General features: G+C 39.6%; 2 protein-coding genes across 3 annotated transcripts in view; one reads left to right on the top strand and one right to left on the bottom strand.

Moving 5' to 3' along the window:
• Window positions 1-17,251, top strand: part of LOC140519182 (uncharacterized) — a 237,613-nt gene that overhangs the window by 24,795 nt on the left and 195,567 nt on the right.
• Window positions 381-14,889, bottom strand: LOC140520650 (uncharacterized). Of its 2 annotated transcripts, XR_011972602.1 has the most exons (6): window positions 14,765-14,889; window positions 6,646-6,730; window positions 6,117-6,243; window positions 3,712-3,825; window positions 2,152-3,132; window positions 381-908 (listed from the first exon to the last, which is right to left on the bottom strand). XR_011972602.1 is itself a non-coding variant. In XM_072634715.1 (5 exons), exons 2-5 carry the CDS (start codon window positions 6,676-6,678, stop codon window positions 2,225-2,227), a joined length of 1,182 nt encoding a protein of 393 aa, XP_072490816.1. In that variant the 5' UTR covers window positions 6,679-6,730; window positions 14,765-14,889; the 3' UTR covers window positions 2,076-2,224. The 2 variants fall into 2 exon arrangements, 1 of the variants encoding a protein (XP_072490816.1); XM_072634715.1 differs by lacking the exon at window positions 381-908 and having other exon boundaries at window positions 2,076-3,132.

The following is a 17,251-nucleotide window of genomic DNA, read 5'->3' as shown; positions in this document are numbered from 1 at the left end:
AGCTATTTAAGTTGTTCTTTATTTCTCTAAGAAGCATTTTGTAATAGAATCTATCCAAGCATTGAAGCTGTTTTGATAGATTGGTCCCCAAGTATTTCAATAAATTTTGTATTTATTTGGAATGAGATTTCCTTTTCAATTATCGCCTCTTGAATTTTAGTCTTAGGTAGAAATAATGTTGATTTTGTGAGTTCACTTTGTAACTTTCAACTTTGCCAAAGCTATTATCTCAATTAGTGTCTTTGATGATTCCCTAAGATTTTCTAAGTAATCCATCAGCTCAGCAGCAAATACAGATAGTTTTATCTCTCCTTTGTCTATCTTTATGCTTTTAATTTTTTTCTCATGCTATTACTAGCATGTTTTAGAATTAAAAGAAATTTTTTTTATTGTATCACCTTTATTTTCAAATATATCTCCTCCCTCACCCTTTCCCACTGAGCTATCCCATGTAACAAAGATTTAAAAGGTAAGGGAAAAAAAGTAGTTCAGTGAAACCAATGCAGTCTGAGAGCCTATGCAACATTCTATATACAGAATCTCTCACATCTGTGAAGAAATGAAATGTATTCTTCCAATTTTTCTCCAGGGCCAAGCTTGGTCATTATAATTGCACAACATTCAGTTTCTTTGTTCTTTCAAATTATGTTGTGGTCATTCTGTATACTGTCTTCCTGGTTCTGTTTACTTCATTCTGCATCAGTTCATATAAATCTTCCCATGCTTCTCTCAATTCTTCATATTTATGATCTCTTGCATTGATTCTGTGTAAACGTATTTAAATTTTATAGTCAAAAGTGTTTATTTTTTCTATTTCTCAATTCCTTCATCATAAATTTATTAATTCTCCCCCTAATTATAATTCTGCTTTAGAGTTGAATCTTGGGTTTCAAATCTATTCTCCCACTCTGAAATGAAGAGAAAACAAAAGTCATGTTTTCTATACCATAGAAAAGGGAAAGATAATGAAATTAAATGTCTACTGAAGATTCATGGTAGTGACACCATACACATATGTACACATAAACATTACATATTACACATATTAACACATATTACATATATGTTGGGGGGTAGCCTAGGAGGAAGTGATCTGGGAAGCGACAGGGATTTTAAGTGGAGGCATAGGGAAATCAATCACCATTTCCTTTCCTGTGACAAAAGTATACTGAGTTGATTATTGATCCCAGAGCAAAAGGTAGAAAAATGGAGTGGAGCAGATGGCAGTAGCCTGAGTAGGGAAGGCAAAGGACTGAACGAGATGCAAAGTGTAGTCTGGGGCCAGGTAGATATAGTGCAGGATGGGAAACCTGCAGTCTTGAGGCCACATGTGGCCCTCTAGGTCCTCAAGTGCAGTCCTTTGACTAAATCCAAACTTCACTGAACAAATTCCCTTAATAAAAGGATCTGTTCTGTAAAACTTGGACTCAATCAAAAGGTCACACCCAAGGACTATATTCGTACTACACTGTAGTGGGTTAAATGTATTTGCATTCACCAATCAGGACCGCTCAACCCTGGTGGATCAACAGAAGGTAGTGTGGAAAGTATTCCTTCAAATAAGGAAAGGGAAGGGAGAGGTAGGAAAGATGGCAAGATACCCAAGCACGTGAGCACAGCTTTTCTGGTAGATGACTGATTGGGTTACAAAGCATGGTCTGAGATCAGCTTCATATCCTCTGGAAGATTTGAATGTTCGTTACAAGCTGTTCTCCAATAGACTAAAATAATTAAAAATCCTGAGATACATTTAATGCTTTTAGCAATAGGATCCCATGGTTTTGAGGCTCTAAACCATTAAGAGGGTATGGAGAAAAAATATTTACAATTAAGTAATACTTATAATCAGGGGAAGATTTATGACTTAAAGGGATGAGGAAAATTGAAGTTTCCTTTTGGGTTGTGTTTCTCTCAAGTTGAGGCCAGCAAGGAAAGTGAGAGACATTCCTTGAGAAGTTTTTAGTTAATTTTCTATTTAGAGTACTTGAAGCCAGGCTCATGACATACCACCTATAGGCCACTTACTCAGAGATTTGATAGCAAAAGGAAGGAGAAAATCTAAATAGTAAGAAAAGTTAACAAGCTTGAACAATGGATTTATTTAGGTTATGGGAGAAATCATCAAGTTTTTAATGGGGTTTGTGGTCCCACCTTGACTCTTGAGCATTTAATAAAGTGACAAAGTCTGGCTGAAGTTTTCCCTCAATTCATGATATTCCTAGGATTATTCTTTGGCATAACGTCGTTGATGCTGGATAACAGATGACTTGCGACTGAAAACTTTCCCACATACACTACATTCATAAGGTTTTTCTCCAGTATGAGTGATTTGATGTCGGTTAAGGTGCCTTCTCAAGTTGAACGCTTTCCCACATTCACTGCATTCATAGAGCTTCTCTTTACTATGAATTTTCTGATGTTGAGTAAGGGATGATCTGTCAAAGAAGGCTTTCCCACATTCTTCACATTCATAGGGCTTCTCCCCAGTATGAATTCTCTCATGTATGATAAGAGTTGAACGATCAAAGAAGGCTTTCCCACATTCATTACATTCATAGGGTCTTTGTCCTGTGTGAGTCATTTGATGTCTCCTAAGGCTACTGCTATGTCTGAAGGCTTTCCCACATTCATTACATTTGTAGGGACTTTCTCCAGTATGAATTCTCTGATGTCTAGTAAGATTTGAGCAGTTAAAGAAGGCTTTCCCACATTCATCACATTCATAAGGCTTCTCTCCAGTATGAATTCTTTCATGTATAGTAAGGGAAGAACAGTCAAAGAAAGCTTTCCCACATTCATTACATTCATAGGGTCTTTCTCCTGTGTGAGTAATCTGATGTCTCCGAAGGCTACTTCTGTGTCTGAAGGTTTTCCCACATATATTACATTCAGGGCCTCTCTCCTTACTGGAATTTTTTTGGTCATTTATTGACATTTTCCTGAGATTTCTCTTATGGGAAACAGATTTTCTCCTTGTTTTCCCTTCAGAGTTTTCTCTTTTCTTCTCCAGTCTAACCTCAGGTACAATAACTTCTCTTGTGAATCTTTCCATTAATATTCTTGATGATTCTACTTCTTCAGAAATGCTCTGCTTTGGAGTTGACCATGGGATCTCAGGTTTACTCTCCCTATCTGAAACCAAAAGAAAACTGAAATTAATATATTCCATGTGCTTTTTAAAAGGAAACTCTCTAGTGGAAAGTGGATAAGACAAAAAATGTCTCTTGGATCACCCAGACTATTGGGATAATCTTCTAAATAGCCTCGTAAACTGAGAAGAGGCTAGAAAATAGGAGATAAAGAATTGGGAAGGAGAAAAAGGTAAAGAGAAAGATGAGAAAAAATATGACTAAGACTATCCAGAAGTTAAGGTAAACTCATCATCTTTAAGAAGAGGAGATGTTGATGAGGAGAGATATCCAGGAATTCATAAGGATGAGGACATGACCTGGGAAGATAAAGCTTTTATTGAAAAAAAGGATGGTTTCTAGAAAAGATGAAGAAAGGGACAGAGTTGGGGACTAACAAAATGAAAAGAAGAGCAGAAGAATCACAGTTGAAGAAAGGCAAATCTCCCACCCCCACTGCCACAAAATGGGTCCTAGGCATCAACAATCTCAGCAGGCTTTGAGGCCACTGAGGAGCCCTGCCCCAACCACCTGGACTATTATCTCCATTGTCTTATTATCTATCAGTCTCTCTCTTACTCACCCAAATAGGTATTTCTTGAGACCTCTCCCTCTTCATTTCTTTGTAAATCAAGCATCCAAGGCTCTTCCCCTTGCTCCAACTGAAAGATCACATCAGGTTTAGAAATGGGAAGCCCTGTTTATAAAAAAGGGAATGAAACACAGCAGTTGGTCCTGGAGACACCAAAATTGTTCCAAAAATCAAATCCTGGCCTTTTTTCCTTCCACTATACTTTGCTGCCTCCCTACTGAGAGAGGATAGGAAAGCCAGGAGTCACAGAGATTTCTGAAGGAGGTTCAGGCTTATTTCTAGAGCCTTTGAGGAAACATATCTTATGGGGAGGGAAGGGGTTACAAAAGAAGCTGCTCATTTCCAGCTACAGAATCATTAAGTGTAGAATTTTCAAAAAGAAATCTTTGATCTGAATCATAAACACAACTGAGAAATTCAGAGGCTCTAGACCTTGCCTTGGTTTTTTTCCAGGGGCAAAACTAGTATAAACTTTCTTTAGTCTACTTCCTATCCTTACCAGGGGTTCATCAGTTCTTACACACTATTTTTATCTTTTTAGAAATTACTTTAAAAAATAAAATCTTTCTTTTATTAGCAACCCTATTCCTAGTTCCTCTTCTCTTCCATCCCTACAGTTGAAAAAAAGAAAACAAACCCCTTGTGACAAATATGCATAGTCAAAAAAAATAAATTTCCACATTGGCCTTGTCTGAAAAAGTCTATCTTATTCTGCATCTTGAATCCATCTGTCAGAAGGTGGGAAGCATGCTTCATTATTAGTTCTATGGAATTATGGTTAGTCATTGCACCTATTTCTAAAGTTTTTCAAAGTTCACACTGCTTTTCTGCATGGAGCCCTTCCTAGTCTTCCCCTCTGATTGCTTTGAGAAAAGTAAGCTTTTCTTCTACTCAGGGTTCTCCTTAAGCTGAATGTGGAAAACAGACTGATGCCTTTCTCACCTCCATCTTTATATTAGGTTCTCTTCCTGCTGGCTGCCCCAGATTCTAATTTTTTCCTCTCTTCTATCTCCTTACCATAATCTATAACACAGGTATTTCAGTTTTTCCTTAATGCTAGTTGGATGTTCAGTTATGTTTTGAGGTATTTGAGGAAGGAGATCGACTTCTGGACATACCAATTTTTAATTCCACATGTGGCTCTGATCCCTTTCTAGTCTTTCCCTCAACTTCTAAATTAATGTGTCTTCTCTGACCTACACCTATTCTTCCTGTTATTATTCTTGAAATACTCAGATCTCCTGAGGTCCTCATCTTCTCTAGGATGCCATTTACCTGTTCCTTGGACAAACAATAGGACTTCATGCTCACCTTCATAGTTCTGTAGCAGTCACTGTAATCTCAAAGCATTTATTATGAACATTAAGGTTCACCACTAATGTTTCATTTTGATGCTTCAACATGTCATAAAGGTGACCCTGAATTTTCAAAAGTTATACCAACTGAGCACAAGCTCTGCCAAGCTCCATACTAACCTGGAAAGCCTTCAAGAATGGTTGGACCAGTTCACAGCTGTATCAACAGTGCACTAGCTTTTCTATTTTTCCACATCCCTTCCAGCATTTGTCATTTTCCTTTTGTATCATTTAGCCAACGTGATGGGTTTAATGGGGTACCTCTGAGTTGTTTTAATTCGCATTTCTTGAAATATTAGTGATTTACAGCATTTTTTCATGTGAATATTGATAGCTTTGATTTCTTCTTCTGAAAACTGCCTGTTTGTATCATTTGTGACCATTTATCAATTAGGGAATGGCTCTTATTTTTGCAAGTTTGGTCCAATTCCCCATATATTTGAGAAATGAGACCTTTATCAGAGAAATTTCCAATAAAACTTTTTCTCCCATCTTCCTGCTTTCCTTTTAATTTTGATTGCATTGGCTTTGTTTGTACAAAATCCTTTTAATGTAATCAAAATTATCCATTTTACCTCCTGGGATCCTCTATCTCTTGTTTGGTCATAAACTCTTCCCTTATTCATAGATCTGATAGGTAATTTTTCCATGCTCTGTTAATTTGCTTATAATATCACCCATTATGTCTAAATCATATATCCCTTTTGAGTTAATACCGCCTAGTTTTTGCCAAAGTCACTTTTTCCAGCAGTTTCTGTTGAACAGTCAGTTCTTGTCGCAATAGCTTGGATCTTTAAATTTATCAAATACTAGTTTACTGTGGTCATTTATTTATATATGTCATGTACCTAATCTATTCTATTGATCCACCACTCTTTCTTCATTCAGTACTAGATTGTCTTGATGATTACCACTTTGTAGTATAGTTTGAGATCTGGTACAAGCACTTAAATTTTAAAAGTAATTTAATTACTTTTATGCCAAAAGAATATTTTCTTGATACTGCATAGATTCTGACTTGCAGAATGAAGCCATCCTTACCCAGGGAGATGAGGTTTCTATAGTTCTCCAACATCACATCTCTATACAGGTCCCTCTGAGCAAGGTTCAGTCGCTGCCACTCCTCTTGGGTGAAGTTCACAGCCACATCCTTAAATGTCACTGATTCCTGAAACAAACACATTCCTGCTCACTCATGGACCCTCCCCCGGGGAAAGGGAGTTGATTAAATGCACTACAGAGATAGATGGAGTAGGCAGAAAGGAAGACTGATGACTCTAAGTACTGTGTCCTTTGGAATAAGGCCTGAGACCAAGTCATGTGGCCTGAGGCAGAAAGTATCTTGTCTCCAAGTCACTGGGTTTATCACTGGGCCACACTGAGGGAAAGCACCCAGAGGAGGGAGCATTCCTAACAGTCCATCATCTACCAAGATGGGGCAGTTTCCTAGGAATAAAGAATTGGGGGCTCTCAAATCCTTACAGAGATGCTTCATGATGAGGAAAGACAAAATATACATATTCTGGACATTGTTATTGCATTTCAGAAAAGAGAGGAAAGATCAGCTTACCCGGGGCCTGGCTGTCAGCAACACAGGAGCCATCTCTTCTTTTGTATTTCTCTCTAGGAAAAACTTAAGGTCTAGAGACCGAGGGCTGTTGAAAAGAGAATAAGGACATGAGGGTCCCTGGACTTGTTTTGCAATTCCCAGAATCTCTAACATAACAGCTTGGTATGATTTTTCCCACCTCTTCCATACCACACAAAGAGGGGCAACAGAAAGGGCTCAGGCATGGCTGCCCTCCTCTCTCTCCAGATAAGGGAGAAGGATCAAGAGTCAAGGGACCTAAGATATTCGTTCTGGGCTTGGAACCCCTTACCAGAACAGTCTGGTTTCTGAGTCAGGAATGTGGCTTAACAACTCTGATCTCACTGGTTCATTATTCACTGGCTCTGCAATCAGAATACCTGAGTTCAAATACTGCCTCTGTCACTTAATATCTGTGTGACCTTTGGCAAGTCACGTAACCTTCCTGGACCTCAATTTCCTCATCGATAAAATGAAGCTAGTTGGACTTGATAGCCTCTAAGGTCCTTTCAAACTCCATTCCTACAAACTACATCCCTTAACATGTGGGCCTTGAGCCCCTATCACTGAGGGAAAATCATCCTCATTCTCTTCCTTGTTTCATATTATTTTATGAAGAATTAAATGGTCTCAGAGTCGCATGACCCAGAATCAGAGAGAAGCTGAGTAGCTGTGCCTCTGGTGATCTATGTAACCTTAGCTTCTCACATGCTCCCTGACTGTGATGTGTGACTAAAAAGGACGGGAGTAAGAACAGAAACCACTCCCAAAACTCTGTTTCATGACTATCAGTGACACCTCCTACCACTGAACCAAAGAATCTAAGAAGGGGAAAGGATCTCAGAGGCCATCTGGTGTACACTGCACCTGAACAGAAATCCCCTGCAGCATGCCTGAGCAGCAGCCACATGGTCTATGGGGACCTGTACTAAGGGGGGACCTATTCTCTCCTGAGGCAGCCCATTCCACTGTTGGACAGTTCCGACCATTGGAGGTTTCCCCCACATTGTGTCTAAATCTGCCATTTCATAGCTCTTCCCAGATGCTCCCTGGCCAGAGTCCAAGCAGAGTAAGTCCAGACCCCTTCCACATAAGTTATCCATATCTCCTCTAAACCTCTCCTCCCAGCTAAACATTTCTTGATTGTTGTATAGAATATTTTCTAGTTCTTTGTGGATAAAATAAACAGGGGCCTAAAGAGTGGAAGACCCCCTCCATCATGCATTCTAGTTTCATTAGTACACACTTAAGTTTTTCTATTGATTTAAAACTGTTTCCTTTTTTATTATGAACTTAAATGCAAAGACTGCAATATACAAAAAGACAGATTATATATGAAAGGAACCATGAACCTCTATTACCTAGTTTCCTTTAAAAATGCATATTATTGTACTTTAGGAAATGATAAACATGAAAAATACAAAGAAACACGAAGATTGTATAAACCAATGCAAAGTGAAGTAAAAAGAACCAGGAAAACAATATGTCCCGTGACTATAACAATGTAAATGGAAAGAACAACAAAACAGGTGAAAAAATGTTGTGAAATTATGACAAAGTTTGGCTCCAAAAGAATTAAGAAAATGCATCTTCCTCTATTTTTTATGGAGGTACGTGATTACAGATCATTACATTTGTCAGACTCATTCGAAGTGTTAATTGGTTTTTATTGATTCTTTTTTTAACAGAGAATGTGTCTAGGGGAGGGAGTATATATATATATATGTGTATATATATATATATATATATATATATATATATACACACACACACACACAAACATATACATATATATGAAAATGAAGGTGACATAAAGATAAAAAACACTGATCATTTTTAAAATCTCTCCCAAAGCTTATATTAAACAAGATAGTAACAAAACTGTCATTAACTGAACTCACTTTCCTTTCTAATGTGTATTTTTTTTCTTATATTTTACTGATGCTCTTTCTTTCTGCATTTGTTACATCCTCACAAAGATCACACACTTTTCTAAATGCAGTACTCAGAGAATTGAACACAGTACTCCAGACATAGCCTTGAACAGGGCAGAGAATCGAAGGGGGATTGTCCTCATTGTTCTGAACAGCAGCCTCTCCAGACACAGCCTCTAATAATAACTGGAGCATTTTTGGCCTTTTTGCTGTATCCCACTGCCGACTCACACAGAGCCTGAAGAAACTGATTAAAACCTTCAAATCTTTTTTCATAGAAAATATTGTCTAGCCATACCTCCCTCTTCCTGTGCCTGTGCAATTGAATTTTTTAACCTAAATGTTTAACTTTACCTTTAGTTGTATAAATATATCTGCCATGACTAGGTGGCACAGTGGACAAGCATTTGAAATCAGGAGTACCGGAGTTCAAATACAACCTCAAACACTAGCTATGTAACCCTAAGCAAATCACTTAACATGTTTGCCTCAGTTTCCTCAACTGTAATATAGGAATGATAGCACCCACCTCCAAGGGTTATTGTGAAAATCAAATGACAATAATTGTAAAGCACTTAGCACAGTGCTTGGCACATAGTAAATGCTACATTAGCTGTTATTATGGTTAAATTTAATCTCATTTGATTCATTATTCAGGCCTATCTTTCTATCTTTCTGAATCTTGACTCTGCAGCCTATTACCTCTTTCTTTAAACTTCATATGATTTGTAGATTTAAGAAACATGCCATTTATGCTTTCTCATTATTTACAGATTGCTGGATAGTATAGGGCCAAAGACCGAATATGAGACTCTGATAGAGAAATCCCTCCACAATGTCAATGACTCATTGACGTCTTCTCTTTCACTGTGGATATTCAGTCAGTTCCAAATACACATAAATTTGTTATCATTTAGTTCAGGGTTTCTTACCTACTTTTTGCCATGGACCCCTTTGGCAGCCTAGTGAAACCTATGGACCGCTTCTCAGAATAATGTTTTTAAATGCATTAAATAAAATTCAACAGTTTATAAAGGAAACTAATTATATTGAAATAATTATAAGAACATTTTTTAAAAGAAGTTCATGGATCCCATGTTAAGAACTTTGATCTCACTCAAACTGGTCCACTTTATCTGCAAGCACCAAATTAAACTTTGCTGAAATCTTTAAATCCATATATTATGTGGATACTATTCCCCCCATCTAGCATTCTATTTAGCTTGTGAAAAAAAAAGGATATGTTTAATCTATTATGACTTGTTCTTAATAAAGTAATGCTAAAAAGTAGACCAAGAGCTTCCCTTTCTAAGAACTGACACTACCAACCCTTTAATAATCTGCCCTAGAATCTTCCGAGGAATTGAAGTTAAGCTCACTGATGGTTTGAAGAGTTCACCTTCTTCCCTCTTTTGAAAATAAAAATGTCTGCTCTTTTTTAGTCCTTTAGAAACCTTCCTATTCTCAAAGATCTTTCAGAAATCACAGATACCTATTCAGGAATCACATCTGTCAGTTCTGGGCCTGGTGACCCAAATTCTTGAGGGTAGAGAGATGTTGCCTAATTTTCCCTTCATTTATCTTTGGTTTCCACTTCCTGGTAAAAATGGTTGTTCTACCTTCCCATTCCAAAGGCCATTCCCCCTAAAAACGAAAAGCAAAAATAATATTTGAGTGTTTCATCTACCTCATTGTCATCTGTTGTTCCATCTGTCCCCAATCACAATTATATACTTCCTTTGGGACTCCTCGACCCCAGCATAGCAATAAATCTTCTTCTCCTGGTACTTAGCTTTCACTGCCGGCCTCATTCTGGCCTTGACAGAGCCCTATAGAATTGTTATGACTGTGCTTTTTTGTGAAGTTTAATCTTTTACACATCTTTTTAAGATTTGAGTTTGTTGATGAGTGCCCTAGGTAGCCACATCAGTCTTTTGGGGGAGCCTGCCTTTTTCTTCTTCAAGCTTATTTCCTTCACTCAGCTGTCAAATGTGATCTTCCTAAAGCTCCAGTGTGACCATGTCATAGCCCTCCCCATGTGTTGTTAAAGTTTTTTTTTATTGGCACACTGTTTTCTTTTTGATTTTTTTCTTTCAAGTATTACAAACCTGACTAATGTCAAGAAATAGGAACATTTTCCTATATAAAAATAAACAGAAAAAGAGGACTGCATTTAAAACCACAAATCTTTGCTACACATAGCTCAGGTTTTGTCTAATATATTTATCTTTTAAATAATTTTTTATGAATGTCTTTTTTTATATCACAATCTCCCTCAGTATCCTTTTCCCACCCCTTCAAAACATTCATCCCATATAACAAATATTTTACCAAGACAATAAAAAAAAGAGAAAACCAATATAACTGACCAACTCATTAAAAAAGTCTGAAACTTTGTAAAATGTAAAGCATCAAAATTATTTTCTAAGTCACAAAAGGGAGGAGAATGAAGTTCATAAGGGGCAAGAAACAAGTAGGGCAGTGTTGGGACTATGATATTAATTTAGAAACAGAAAGAATTGGAAGGTCTATATGACCTTTCCTACCTCTCCAAATGGGTGCAGGGAGAGTGCCTTTTCATATCTCTTCTTCCAAAGCACGCTTACTCTTTAAAATTTTGCAACATTCATTTTTAATTCTTTTGTGTGGTTGCTTGTTCCATTTACATTGTTCTGGTCATTGTGTATATGTTTGCTATTTCTGCTTACTTCACTCTGCATCAGTTCATATAGACCTTTCTATTCTTTCTGTTTCTAAATTAATATCATAGTCCCAACACTGCGCTACTTGTTTCTTCCCCCTTATGAACTTCATTCTCCTCCCTTTTGTGACTTAGAAAATAATTTTGATGCTTTATTAAAAATAGAATAGAATGAAGTTCCTGTCTGCATGTTGTCTCTCCTATTATACTGAGTTCCCCATTACACTTGAGAGTAGACCACTATTTTGTTTTGTTGTTTTGTTTTTTTTTTTAACTTTCTCTGTAGCTCCAGTATCTGGTTCATGGCAGGGGCTTAATAAATGCTTGTTGACTTGACTCTCCTACTCTCACTTTCAGTGAATACCTTTGTGTTATACACTTAATAGAAAATATTTCAGACCATATACTGTGAGTTTATTACATGTTTTCATTTTACATCACAGGTTCTACATCTGTGCTTTCAGCCTTTCCTTAGAAGAATCAGAGAATCCTCAGAATTTAAAGTTGGTCATTTAATCCAACCCATAACCAAAAGGAAACCCATTACGTACTCAAGTGGTCATCTAGACCATACTGAAAGTCTTCTAATGATTAAGAACCCATCTCTGCTCAAGGCAAACTATTCCACTCTGGGAGTCATTTACTTGTTAGGAAGTTTTTTCTGATGTCAAGCCTCAACTCCTTTCTTTCCATATTTTACCCTTTACTATTGGTTAGATACTATGGGACCAAACCAAGCAAGTTTAATCCAACGTCCACATAATGATCCTTTACATATGTGGCCATGGCAATCATGGCTCTGTATCCCTACTCTACCCTCCACTCCAGAGGCTTTAACCATCCCTTGGTCCTCCAACTGATCTTCATATGGCATCTTCCCCAATTTGGTTGCCTTACTAGACAATTTCTAGGAAGGGTGATCTTCCTCTTCTTCTAATGCTATCCCCTCTACCCCTCCGTCCTATCTTCCTCTATCACCTTTGGGATCTCAGTCCCACAATCATCCCCGTCCTCTCCTGAATCTTCAATCTCTTCCTCTCCACAGGTTCTTTCCTTTTATTGTTAAGCATCCATTGGTCTCCTCTGAGAAATTAACTTTTTTAACTGTACTTTCCCTTTAGATGTTTTTTCTTTCATTGTAAAATGTTTTATTTATACTTTTAGATACCATACCATAAGTAACACTTAATAAACATTCCTTGAAAAGATTATGAAAACAACTTAAATTTATACCAGTTAACATGATTACATATTTAATGGGATACACAATCACTATGGTACATGGTAAAAAGGCATACATGGTAAACAGATTAATACAGTAAAAACTTTTACTGTAAAAAAAATCCAAGAATGTCTAGAGTCAGCTAGAGAAAAGATATTCATACGAGGTGGAAAAAGAATGGAATGTTTGTGGCCTACAACCCTTCATGTGCCTCTAGAAGATGGTCACTGTTCTGCTTTCCCATTCCTTAGGTCTTATTTTAGAGGTAGATACTGCTCAATCTTAAGCCTCCCAAGTAAAATTCAAGGTCCTTGAGAGAAGTTGGTGTTTGGGGGTTTTTTAGTCTTATACTCCCAGGGCCTGGGTGTAGTAAGTACATAATAAATGGTTGTTGAATGAACTGAAAGGTAGTGAAAGTCACCAATTTATAAGATCTCAGAAAACTGAGAGATAAAAGAATCTGCTCAGGATTACAGTTAATAAGGGGAAGCACGAAGACAGCAATGCAGCAGATCTGATTCCCAATCCAGTCCTCTTTCCGCCACCATCCCCTTACCAGAGGTCTGAACATGCTAAGGTCAGTAGCAAGGTCCTACTGTGGACTCAAGCTGGGCGGTGATATGTTGAATTCAGAAAGATTATGTTGGGCTAAAAGTGGAAGAGATTGGGCAGATGTGCTGATCAGGGTTGGACCAGGATGGCAGCAATAGGAAAGAGGAGAAAACTGTCAAATTGCAGAGCTCCTTCTAAAGGATAACAGGACTCAGATAGAGAGGATGAAACAAGGGGTTAGTCAAAGTCCACAAGAGGCCAGCCTTCTCTACTGAATCCAATTCAGTCATTTATTCATCAACAAGTATTTATTAAGCGCTTAGTGTGTGCTGTGCTAAGCACTTGGGAAACAAAGAACAGCAACCAGTGCCCTCACAGGGCACACATTCTGTCTCACTCCACAATGTTAGTACAGGCACCTTCGGAGAAACCCAGACCAGAACCCACACAGACATCTGCGGGTACAGTGCTCCATGCTGGGCTTCCCTCACATCCTAGCTCAAATCCCACCTTCTGCTGGAGGTCTCTTCCAGTCCCATTCCTCCCTACATCCACCCACCTTCCTTGGGAGGACCTCTCATGGGCACTGGGTTTATTTTGTAGGCACAGCTAAACAGGTTGTCTCCGCCTCTAGAACTGGGCAGGAGAATGTGTTCTGTTTTGCTCTGTATTCCGATGTACATAGTAAGCACTTAATAAATGCTTATTTCTGCCTCCACTCAGTTGTCAAAGGTAATCTTCCTAAAGCTCCCAACACACATTCAGAACACTTCACTCCAGTGGCTTCCTCTGGTCTCCAGGATCACTCAGAGCCTTCCACAACCTAGCCCCCTCCTGCTTTTCCAGCCTTCTCTCTTCTCGCTCCTCTTTTCTGTGCCATGAACAAGAGGCTCGGCCTCTCCTTTCTGGGCAGTCTCCCACGCATCTCCCCTCTGGCTCCCCTCTGGTCCCCTGCAGTCTCCCTTGACCAGAAGCCTTAGCTCATTGCCAGCACCTCCCCCCCGGACTTCTTCCGACGCGTCCCGTACAGGGGATGTTTCTTGGCTGGAGGTCTGCACGTTGCCTCCCTCGGCCCCCACCTCGGCCGGGGAGCCTTTGCCTTCCTTTGTGCCCCCGGGGCCTGGCGCAGAGCCTGGCACACAGCGGGCACTGAAGCACACGGGTGGTGGCTCGGCTGACGCTTCCTATTTGTCCTGCCTGCGGCTTGCTCCGGGTACCTGCCTTGTGCGGGGTCTCCGCCAGCTGATCACAAGCTCTTCGAGGGCAAGGCCAGGGCTTCACACGGAGCCTGGCACCCGGCAGGCGTCAACAACTACTTATTGATCGCGCCTCTGTGATTACTTCCTATCTATCCTTTCTATAGCTCGTTCCTACATCCGTCTGGGGGTCTCCCCCATGGGATCCTGCACTCCTCCAGGGCAGGGGCGGCCCTTCGTCTCTTTTTGTCTCCCCGGTGCTCAGCACAGACCTTAGGCACACAGTAGGAGCTCAATAAATACGTGCCGCCCTGACCATTCTGGTAGACGGATCCCTAAACAGACTCCCCGAGCCCAGAACCCAGGTTCCCGCTGCGGGAGACTGGAGGAAAGTCCGGTCCTCTGCGATAAGGGCATCCTGCCCCACCGTCCCCTGCCTCGGCTCCCCCCCAACCCCAATCACAGCCGCGCGCTGCAATCCCGGCGTGAGCTTTACCTCCAGATCAAGGGTGGTTCCGAATCCAGGAGCGGCCTCCGCCGCACACCTGCGCCTGCGCACACGCCTGCGGGGCGAAGCACCTCAGGCAACCTTCTTCGGGCCTCTTCCGCTTCCTCCTTCCAGACTTCATTTCCCGAAAGCCTAGGGGGCCCTTGGTTCCCAGGCAGGCTTGGAAATAGACCCTGGGAAACGGGATCTGGGCTTGCCCCCTAGGGATTCTGGGAAATGTAGTCCCAACCGCACCACTTGGCAGAGACGATGTGCTGAAACAGGACCAAAGCGTAAATTTGTCTGGATTTATTAGCTCTACTAATGTGTTGTAAGGGAGGGGTTTGGGGGTGGGGGTAGGGATGGGGTGGGTAGTGAGAGTGATGCACGAAAGAAAAAGAAGAAAAAGAGTACAGCAGCCATGATTAGTTTTTAATGACGGACTTAAGCAAGATGAGCATCTTCATGTACAAATTAATACAGTGGAGGACTGAACGTAAAGCCGTGAACCTGATATGACTTTTTTTATGGTCATGCAAAACAAATCCCTTTATTAATCATTTCAAAAAACAAAAGAGAAAGAAGAAAGCGTGCTTCAGTCTGCACTCTGAGTCTCCTGGCTCGAGCTGGAGGCTGGAGGTTGCGCATTTCGTCACGATCATCGTATTGAATTAGCTTCCAAGTCTTTCAAGGTTGTTTATCCTTACAAGATTGTTGTTGTCCTATAAAGCACTCTTCTCGTTGTGCTCACTTCGCCTCGTATCAAGTCTTCCCTGAAACCACGTCCTTCCTTTCTTTTCTTTTAAAAAATATTTAGTTATTTTTAATTTTCAGCATTCACTTTTAGAAGATTTTGAGTTCCACATTTTTCCCCCTCTCTCTCCTCCTCCTTCCCCAAGACAGTATGCAATCTGATATAGGCTGTACGTGTACAAACATATGAAAACATATCTCCACATTAGTCATGTTGTGAAAGAAGAATCAGAACACAAAGGGAAAACCACAAGAAAGAAAGAAAAAAGAGAAGGAAAATAGTCTGCTTCGATCTGCATTCAGCCTCCATAGTTCTTTCTCTGGATCTGGATAGCATTTTCCATCATGAATCTTTTGGAGCTGTCCTGAATTATTGTATTTCTGAGAAGAGCTAAGTCCGTCAAAGTTGGTCATCGCACAATGTTGCTGTTACTGTGTACAGTGTTCTCCTGATTCTGTTCACTTCACTCATCTAAGTCTTTCCATGTTTTTAAAAAATCCACCTGCTCATCAATAGTATTCCATTACATTCATATACCACAACTTGTTCAGCCATTCCTCAATTGATGGGCATCTGTCTCCTCAACTTCCAATTCTTTGCCACCAAAAAAAAAAAAAAAAAGCTGCTATAAATATTTTTGTACATGTGGGTCCTTTTCCCTTTTTTTATAGTCCCTTTGGGATACAGACCCAGTATTGTTGGATAAAGGATATGCACAGTGTTATAGCCTTTTGGGCATAGTTCCAAATTGCTCTGCAGAATGGTTGGATCAATTCACAACTCCACCAACAATGCATTAATGTTCCAATTTTCCCACACCTTCTCCAGAATTTATCATTTTTCTTTTTTGTCATATTAGCCAATTTGATAGATATGAGGTGGTACCTTACAATTGTTTTGATTTGCATTTTTCTAATCAGTAGTGATTTAGAGTATTTTTTCATGTGACTATAGAATGCTTTAATTTCTTCATCTGAAAACTGCCTGTATAGTTTTTGTTTTTAAATATAATAAATTAATCATGTTATTTTCAAAGCTCTCCTGTGCATTTTTAAAATGTTCTCATGACATTCCTTTCTTACTTTGCTTTTATCCATTTAAGTAATCCTAGCCCTAGCTCCCCTCCCCTACTCCCCCATCCCATATATTCACACACGTGTGTGTGTGTGTTCATCCTTCATTGCCAAAGAAGACCATGCCATCAGAGAAATAATGACATGACTTGCACTTGACTTTGTTTTGAGTGAGGGAGGGCTGTGCAGGTCACCAGCCTCACTTCTCCTCCAGAGCCATCTGAATCCAGTGACCAGATATTCATTAGGATGACTGGAGATGACCCAGGATGAAGCAATTGGGGTTAAGTGACTTGCCCAAGGTCACACAGCTAGTGAGTGTCAAGTGTCTGGAGTGAGATTTGAACTCAGGTCCTCCTGACTCCTGCACTGGTGCTCTATCCACTGCACCACCTAGCTGCCCTCGCACACACATAAAGAAATGAAGAAAAACCAAAACCCTTGTGTCAAATACAGATAGTCAAGCCCTATATTGGCCACTTCTGAAAATGTATACCTCATTCTTAAGTTAATCATCTTTTTCTTAAAAAGTATGTGTGTCACCTCTTTAACCATCAGTTGATTATTGCACTAACTAGATTCTCAAGTCTTTTCTAATTGCTCTTTACAGTGCTATTATTATATAAATTATTCTCTGGGTTCTGCTTACTTCACTCTGCATCAGTTTAT

Source organism: Notamacropus eugenii, chromosome 1 (genome assembly GCF_028372415.1).
Source record: "Notamacropus eugenii isolate mMacEug1 chromosome 1, mMacEug1.pri_v2, whole genome shotgun sequence".
Lineage (NCBI taxonomy): Eukaryota > Metazoa > Chordata > Mammalia > Diprotodontia > Macropodidae > Notamacropus > Notamacropus eugenii.
Note: the sequence above shows the minus strand (reverse complement) of the source record. Positions and strands in the feature narration are given on the sequence as shown.

What these genes read in the sequence shown, in the direction of transcription:
- LOC140520650 (XM_072634715.1), bottom strand. Translation starts at nt 6,678, where the DNA reads ATGGCTCCTGTGTTGCTGACAGCCAGGCCCCGG. An exon ending in TGCTGACAGCCAGGCCCCGG is followed by an intron (nt 6,244 to 6,645) that starts GTAAGCTGATCT and finishes TGTTTGTTTCAG; the next exon opens with GAATCAGTGACATTTAAGGA. An exon ending in TAGAAACCTCATCTCCCTGG is followed by an intron (nt 3,826 to 6,116) that starts GTAAGGATGGCT and finishes TTTTATAAACAG; the next exon opens with GGCTTCCCATTTCTAAACCT.